Genomic DNA, 9,278 nt, shown 5'->3' with positions numbered 1-9,278 from the left:
AGAACTTTAGAACTACTCATGTGGGTTTTCAAGATTGTAACTATGGGAGTAGAAGGACTCACCCTTCAGTCTTACAACGCGAGACTCTATTCTTTCTTCAATGCTTTCAGCTTGAGATATGGTGAGCGTTGTTCCTTTTGTGGCTTTCTACTTTTAGGTCTTTGCACAGTTCATTACAATAGCCTGCAGTGCTCTCAAACGGCTTTTTGAAAATTTCTGTTCAGATCTTTTACTCCAACATTGCTTCCATTTGCCTTAGTTACTCTACAATTGAAAACAAGCTTCACAATCTTTTCTAACATCCACTTTGGTTTTTTCTTTCTTCTCTTTATTTTTAATGACCTTTTCATCCTGTATGATGTTCTCAATCCCACAACTCATCAACTCATAAGTGATCAGTTAATCAAATCTGTTTTTGAAATGTTTTCAAAATTGAGGTGGAATATACTCAAGGTCGTATTTTGGTTGTCATGGACGTTTTAAAAATCGTCTTACAACTTTCAACCTGAACATGCACATGAGCAATTGATGGTCTATTCCACAGTTGATCTCTAATCTTGGCTGATGACATTGAACTTCTCCATTGTGCATTTCCATAGAACTAGTCTATTTGATGCCTACATACTCCATCTGGCAAAGTCTATTTGTATTGTAATTCATGTTGTTGTGGGAAAAACGTATTTGAAATGAAGAAGTCATTAGTCTTTCAAAACTCTACCGTACTCTCTCCAGCTTTCTTTCTACCACCAAGACCATAGTTTCCAACTATTCACCTTCCTCCTTGTTTCCAACTTTCACATTCCAATGACCACTAATTATTAATGCATCTTGACTGATGTTTGATCAATTTTGGACTGAAGAAGTTGGTCGAATTTTTCAATTTCTTCAACTCTAACTTTAGTGGTTTGGGTGTAACATTGAACTAATAACATTGAACTGATGTAACTAGTATTGGATAATATTAGTGTTAATTTCACTTCCTTATATGGATATTGCTGTTATTCTTTCATAAGAGCATTATTGTATTTAAGATATATATTAAAATATTCCTTTTAACCATGCATACAACACCATTCCTCTTTGATTTCGCATGGCTGACATAGTAAGTCATATGGTTGCCTGACTAAAATGGCTGTGATGAAGTGAACTTTCTTACTATAGCTCTTCTGTCCATGTCTCAATAAGTGCCAGTGCGTGACTGGGCAGGACTATGCAAATAAACTATTAGAGAGGATTAGTCAATTTTCCCATTCTCTTGATCATAATAATGAGCCATCTCAGAAGCAAGCACAGAGAAATCCATTTGATTTGATTTGGTACAGGGAAGGCAAGCAGGACCATCAAGGAAGAAGAGTCATCATGGGGGCACATTGAGATCTCTGTCTGAAGTGGTAGAGGCCAGTTCTAGGGGCAGCATCAAGGAGGACATTGAATAGTGCAGGGGAGCAGCACTGAAATATTACAACTGTAAAGCAGAGCAGCAGGTTAACTTCCTGGCCCATGGACGCAAAGGCCAAGGGACCATGTGGATAAGAGGTTGAAAACTGGAAAGAGATTTCATTACTGGCTGAGGTGTGGTGTTGCCATAGACCAATGACTGTAACTACGCGGTGACTGATCCTGACTTGTGGCAAGAGGCTTTGGTCTGGTCAGGAGTTGGATTCTCCTTCTCCTAGAGAAGGTCAGCTATGCCCCCCTTTTAGTTCACTTCATGGGCATAGCCAATAGCAGTCCATTGCAGCCTAGGATATTCCTCTTTTGGTGGCTTCCATTTCCTTTTTGATGGTTTCCCATTTTCCTAGATTCCTACTTGTAAAAAAGCTAAACTCACTGCAATTGAGTCCATTTTACCTTCTAGGGACCCTTCAGACAGGATAGAACTGCCCCAGTGGGTTTCCGAGACTGATACTCTTTGTATGAGTAAAAGCCACATCTTTTTCACACAGAGTGGCTGCTGGTTTCAAACTTCTAACCTTGTAGTTAGCATTCCCATGTGTAACCTCTATGCCACCAGAGCTCCTAGTTAAAAAGAAAAGTAAAGATATAAAAATTATCACACAGACACCCACCAAAAAAGAGGGAATCACCACATACTACAAACTATATGAGGGGACTTCAAAAAAGCTTGTGGGAAAATTTCATGCAACGATAATGTATTTTTCCATGAACTCTTTGTAGCCCTTTCTTAAAAAGATACCTGGAACTCAGAAGGACTTGATTTTTACCACACCTAGGAGGCATGATGGTGCCATGGTTAGACATGGTTCTTAACCACAGCACCGACAGTTCAAACCCACCAACTAGTCCTCTGGAGAAAGAGGAGGCTGTCTTCTCTTATAAAGATTGACAGACTCAGAAACCTTAGGTAGGGCCACTGTGAGTCAGAAAAGACTTGATGGCAATAGGATTTGATTAGGTTTATTCAATGGTATAACTAGAAAGAGACAATTTATACCATGCTTCCTTTTTTATTACTTCTATTTTCATTAAACTTATATCAAAATAATCTTCTTTTTTAATTGACAAGAACATCTATTACTCTGAAACAATCGTGCACATTTTACTTTCTATTATTCCATTGCTAGCATTTGGGATAGTATTGGATATTTTATCCATCGTTACAAAAAAACCCCAAGAAACAGCTTTCTAATAGCAAACACAGCCATGACATTTCATTTTTCACAAATTATGCAGCTGCAAAAATATGGCTGTTATATTTCTGATTTGTCTCTTTCACTAGAATGTCATTTTCTCTCTTCTCAAAGCTCAGTTATCATTCAGAGCCCAATTCCCAATGATCCATTGTTCTCACTGATGACACTTTCTCTGCCTCTTCTATGTATATGTATTTGTCTGCCCTCCTGTAGCCAGAATAATTTCCCATCCCTTAAATTTCAGGGCACTTAGTCTAAATTATTAATTAGACTTAATTATTGTCTTTAAAAGGTTTTCTCGAATATTTACCTAATTAAATTGCAAATTGCAAAGTCAGTTACTATATACATGGCCTTTTGTATTCATTATAAAATTATGAGTGAGCTTTTTAAAAAGTTGTGTGAAAATCCCATTATCTTTAAATTCCGTATTTTCCATGAACTTTTTGAAACTCCATTATAAAAATAATTTCTGATGCAGAGTAGATGTAGTAGACAAGGTTGAAATTTGTAAATAAGCATAATTTTAAGTCAATTCTGCTTCTACCTCTCAGTCTTGTGTGATCTTAGACAAGTTACTTAACTTCTTTTGACTAGTTGTGTCATCTAAAAATGTTGACAATCATATATTACATTTTAATTTATGAATAAAATGAGATATTTTAAAGCCCAAATGATAATGGTATGTTATACTTTGGTTCTGTGAATAAAATTAGATATTTTAAACCCCAGATGATAATGATATGTTATACTTTGGTTCCATGAATAAAATGAGATACTTAACAACCATACATGATTGCCTATTACACAGCAGCTCCCAAAAATAACTTATTACTATAAATATTTGATTATTGATTTCTTACCTAGGAATTGGGATAATCTATTGAATCAAAGTATATACAAACATGGTTTTAGGAGAAATACTATGCCTTCTACATTGAGGATATTGTAGAATGGAAAAAATTACCATCAGTATCTATATTATAAAAATCAAAGTTTAATTATTTCAGATACCATTTAGCAAACAGTTTGACCATAATTAATTTTTTTAATTCTAGGTTGCCGCTGAAAATAGTGCTGGCATCGGAGTATTTAGTGACCCCTTTCTCTTTCAAACTGCAGAAAGTGGTAATTTTCCAAAATCTTTTACAATAAATTAATGTAGTTATAAGTTTTTCAGTTAAATTAAATAGTGTTATAAACAAAATCAGACATTAAAAACCATAACATTCTTAAGAGCTTGGATATTCAATTATTTTTAGAGCATTTTTGGAGGACTAAATTATTTATTGAAGTATTTATTCTGGCTATAAAAGTAGCAAGAGTTATTTGAGAAAATAACAAATATGCAATGATCATTATCTGTGTCCCAAGTGTATAATAAAACAAAGACACTGTGTTACCATTTTGGTGCACTTTAGTGTGTTCTTTTGGGGTTGTTGTAGCTCATTAATGTATGTCTATGTGACCATGGTGTAGTGGTTATACATTGGGCTACTAACCACAAGGTCAGCAGTTCAAAATCACCAATCAGTTTGCGATTGGAAGATGAGGCTTTCTACTTCTGTGCAAATGTACCGTCTCAGAAACCCACAGGGGCAGAAATATCTCAAGAAACTGGTCCTGTACAGTCATTATGAGTCAGAATCAACTTGACGGCAGTGAGGGTATTTGTTTTTTAATTACTGTTAGGAGCCCTTGTGGCACAGTGAGTTGAACTGCTAACCACAAATCCCTCTGCCTCTCTGTGGAGAAAGAGAAAGCTGTTTACTCTTGTAAAAATGTCCAGTACCACAAGTTCTCAGGAACAGTTCCACGTTGGACTATAAGGTCACATAAGGTCAGTATGAGTCTGACTTGATGAGTGGTGGGATTAAGAACATGAAATAAAAATAAAGGAAAGAAAGACCAAAGTAGTTGTCCAAAGAGATTGTGAAACGTGTTCTCACATGTAAAGAAAACGGAGGTAATGATGAAGTAAATATGCTGAACAGAGGATTTCAAAGGGCAGCTTGAGAAGACAGAGTATTAAAACAAATGTGAAAAGACTTAGAGTTAGAAAAGCAAGAAAACATCAAGCATCTCAAACTGAAAGAACTGGGGTGAAAGCCTGTACAACTGAAGGATAATATTTAACGATCCCTGGGCAAAATAGTGCACAGTGCAAGAAGCGTCAAAGGAAGCTAGAAGAAACACACAGACATGGTACCAAACAACACTGGTTGACAATCAACCATTTCAAGAAGGAGCATGTGATCAAGAACCTTCAGGAATTCAGTGGAAATATCTCAACCAACTGGCGAAGCTCTGCACGTGCTCACTGTTCCCTGCCAAGACCTCTGGAAGACAGCTCTCGGACAACTCAATGGAAGAGATCTGTGTTCAGGCCGCTTTAAAGACAAGTGACCAACAGAAAGTGAGAATATTAAACAGCGTCATTATTATAATATGAAAGTAAAATCTTGCTGAAATAATTCAACAATGGCTGCAGCAGTTAAATAGGGAGCTGCCAGAAAGTCTGTCCTGTGGTATCCAGCCCGACAACCAAACAGGTTCTGAGGAACAGTGTGTGCAATTATGGGGAAAAGGGTGACAGCAGGGCACAAGGGCTTGTCCTGATACTGGAATCAAGAGAGCTAATATATTTTCCAATGGGTTTATGTAGTCCTGAGGCTTGCAAGCTTTCAGCAGGCACATACGTAATGGAGTGGACAGTGGCTTAACCTTGGATGTCCCTGAGCTCTCTCCAGGGGGGAACAATCTATGGTCAGTGTCAGAAGGAGGCATCAGAAGGGAGTCAGCTGCACTTGGGGTGGGAAGGACAAAAGCATCCGATTGCCCTTAAAGACAGGCAGTCTTCAGCCGCAGAGTGAGCAGCCAAGTGCATGCAGGAGACAACTTTTATGTTCGCACCTTTAGGGGGGCTATCGAGGGGATGATTTTCAGTGTGAGAATGTGTTTTAGGTTTTATCTTCTCCCGCTAGAGCCAGTCTTCCAAGCTCTGTGGGTATGAGCGTAGAAATGAGGCCTTTGATACTCCCTTCCAGGGCCTCAGTTTTCCTCACTGTCCAAAATCAGAAGATGACTTGATCCAAGAGGGATATTATTGCCAATGTCAGATGGATCTTGGTGGAAAGTATGGAATTCCAGAAAAAATATTTACTTGTATTTTATTGACCATGCAAAGGAATCTTACTGTGCACATTATATCAAGCTTTAGTCTTGAAAAAGTGAGAATTCTAGAGCACTTCATCGTGCTCATGTGGAACCTGTACATGGACCTGGAGGAACAGAGTAACAGGATGCTACATGGTTCAAAATCACAAGAGACATATGTCAGGATTATATCCTTTCACCATTCATATTCAGTCTATATGCTAAGCAAATAATCCCAGAATTCAAACTTATATGAAGACCAACACAGAACCAGGATCAGAAGAAGGCTCATTGATATCCTGCCCTATAAAGATGACACAACCTTGTGTCCTGAAAGTGAGGAGGATTTGAGGCATTTGCTGAAGATCAGAGACTATATCTTTCAGTATAAATTGAAGCTCACTATAAAGAAACAAAAAGTGTCACAACTGGGCCATAGATAATATCATTATAAACCAAAATAATATTGAAGTTGTCAATGATTTTGTTTTAAATGAATTCACAACCAACCTCATGGTAGCAGCAGTCCAGAGATCAAATGATGGATTGCACTGGGCACACATGCTGCTCAAGACCTCTTTAATATGCTACAGGGCCTCAGTCACCTGTGATGCATGTGAATGCTGGCAACGAACAAGGAAGACCAGAGAAGATTGGTGCATTTGGGATTATGGTGTTGACGAAGAATATTGAAAGCACCACCAACTGCCAGAAGATGAAACAAATCTGTCTCAGAGGAAGTACAGCTAAAATGATTTTCTCTTAGATACTTTGAATATGAAATATGAACTCTTAGGATTAGTACCGGGGAAGGGATATCGTGCTTGGCAAAGTAGAGAGTAAGCTATAAAGAATAAGACCCTTTAGAATATGGATTGACATGGTGGCTGCAATAATGAAGTCAAACATAACAAAAAATTTGAAGATGGGTCAGAGAATATTTTGTTCTGCTTCATGTAGGGTCATTGTGCATTGGAACCAACTCTACAGACCCTATCAACACTGACTTAGTGGTTTTATAAAAATCCCTTATGACTCTATATTTTATATTTTGAAATAATGCATTCTACATTATGAAAACTTGTAGATATTTCCACATACTTGTTTTTTCATGTTACTAAGTTTTAGCACACTAAGATGTGTACTAAGTCTGAAAAATGAAATGACATGTAAGAATAATATTTAGTAGTTCCATATAATATTTTTTCTTGGGTCAAAATAGACAGTTCTATAAAAAAAATACAGGAGATATAAAACTTACTCTCATGAAGAGATCACTGAAAATATGGATGCTATAGCAAAGTGTAGGGAAGAAATCAGATGGTCAATCAGCTCTCACACAGAATAGTGTCTAGGGTCTTAAAAGCTTGTCTTAAACCAAGTATCTATTGAAGTGAGGTGTCAGTAAAGTCCAAACAGAAGAAAGACACCAGCCTGTGTGAGCAAAGGATTTTAAATAATAAAATCTAAGCTCGCAGGAGGGAATTGTATTAGAGAATAAATTCTGAGCACCTGGTTTGCAGAAGGCTATGGATGACAGTTCCCAAAGTCCCCATTTCAGAGTCCCTATGGAAATTAAACCTCCATTGAATTCCCTTGGACCATTGACTAGGGATGTGAAGAGACTTGCACTCAGACAGAGGGTACTGGACAGTGAAGTAATGCAGATATAGTTTGGTTAAAATTAAACATAATCATTTGTTTTCCCTTTTGACCCATTTTGAATTTATTCAATTTTATTATTTTCTGCTTTCTTTTGGACTGAAGTTTTTCTGTGTTTTATTCTGGGATTTAAAAAATGTCTTCCTTCATATGAAATCCAGGATAGGTAAACCTATAGAGACAGTAACTAGATTAATAGATTCTTACAGTTATGGCAAGGGAAGATAAGGAAGAGTGGGGAAATAATGAGTACAAAAATGGGTAAAATATTGTAAAATTGATTTTGGTGATGATTGCAAACTCTCTAATATATTTAAACCATTGAATATGATACATAAATTATATGTCAATAAAATTACTAAAATAAGAAAAAAGAGATAATAGGATTCTGGTACATAGGCATCTAGAAAACAACAAAATTCAGAACAGTTAAAATATAGAAATATCTACTGATTACACTATAGTTTAGGATTAATCTCCGAAACTAATGAAATCACACAGAGGAAACACACAGGCTTATAATTTTATTGTTATAAAATAATTTAATGTAAGTTAACAAAAATTTTCACTTTTTCAGTAAATTCTGTTTAACATTTTTGTTGCTTTCTATGCATTTAACATGTGTGGTCCACTTTTCTAATTTTTAAACATAAAGTGTTTGGGAATTATTCAACTCTCAATTACCTTATACTTTCCAAATTTCTCTACATTTCGGTACTCCTAGCTGACTATTATTGTGGCTTATTGGGAAATATGTCAACTAGTTTAACATTTGCTTTTGATATATAAACCCTTTAATCATACTTACAAAAATATGAGTACAAAAAGAATTTAAAAGGATAATTATGATTCATGATATATTTGTTATAATTCTACAACATCATACATATTGCAAAAGTTTTTATTTTATGCTATTAGATTTTTACATGAACATTTTAATATTTTATGTTATTATATTTAAATCTACCCATGAAATTGAAATGCTATATCTTTAATATGAGAAAATAGTCATATTGTCATTATCATCTTAAGTAATTAATTTGATAGATGTAATTTCTTTGGAAAATACTATTCCATCCATTTTTAATGGTTAATTATTCCGAATAATGTGTTTTTGCTTTAAAAAACATGGACTGATGTTTCTTAATTCCCTTCATTTACCTCACATCACTCTCACACACCCCTATTTCCTAGATCTTAACTTAATATAAAGCTGTAATTAAACTTTTGCCTTTGACCAATATTTTGGTTTTTATCTGTATAATAGTTACATATTATCTTAATACTAGAAAGCTTTACTATCACTTATTGTTTTACACTAGATATGATTTCTGTTTTTCTTTACTTCAATAATAACTGCCATGCCTGTTCTATATACTAAAAGATACTTATATCCTACTTTATTAGATTTTCATAATTACTTTAAAATCAATGGGCCTAAGTTCCCTTCAAGCTGACTTCTGTTGATGTCATTTCAGCGCAATAATACAAGATTGTTTTGTAGCATAGTTAATAATTGATAGCAAAGCGTCATACAGTTCAGAAGAAAGTTAATTTTATGAGGATTTATAAAACTGAAAACCTCATAATCAAAATCTGTTTGGTAAGTTCCCACTAGAAGTTAGGCAATAGAGATTTTATACATATAAGAAATGGGCTTTTGTTTTTTCTAGAAAATTGTTGAATGATTATTTTAATTCTTTATTTTCTAATATTTTAATTATATAATTCTGAGATATTTCAGTAACACATTTATTATTAAAACCAACTTAAGCAGTCATTACTCTTTTTTTAGCATTTATTTGG

The 9,278-nt window shown here is 35.2% G+C and overlaps 1 protein-coding gene across 1 annotated transcript in view; it reads left to right on the top strand.

Moving 5' to 3' along the window:
* The window catches only part of PTPRQ (protein tyrosine phosphatase receptor type Q), a 276,229-nt gene that overhangs the window by 49,083 nt on the left and 217,868 nt on the right, over window positions 1-9,278 (top strand). The window contains 1 exon segment of the mRNA XM_045288666.1: window positions 3,713-3,782. Coding sequence (XP_045144601.1) covers window positions 3,713-3,782 — 70 coding nt within the window.

The sequence above is a fragment of the Echinops telfairi genome, unplaced genomic scaffold, assembly GCF_000313985.2.
Source record: "Echinops telfairi isolate 266 unplaced genomic scaffold, ASM31398v2 ScPeMD7_2;HRSCAF=8, whole genome shotgun sequence".
NCBI classification, from domain to species: domain Eukaryota; kingdom Metazoa; phylum Chordata; class Mammalia; order Afrosoricida; family Tenrecidae; genus Echinops; species Echinops telfairi.
This window is presented reverse-complemented; position numbering and strand designations above follow the sequence as displayed.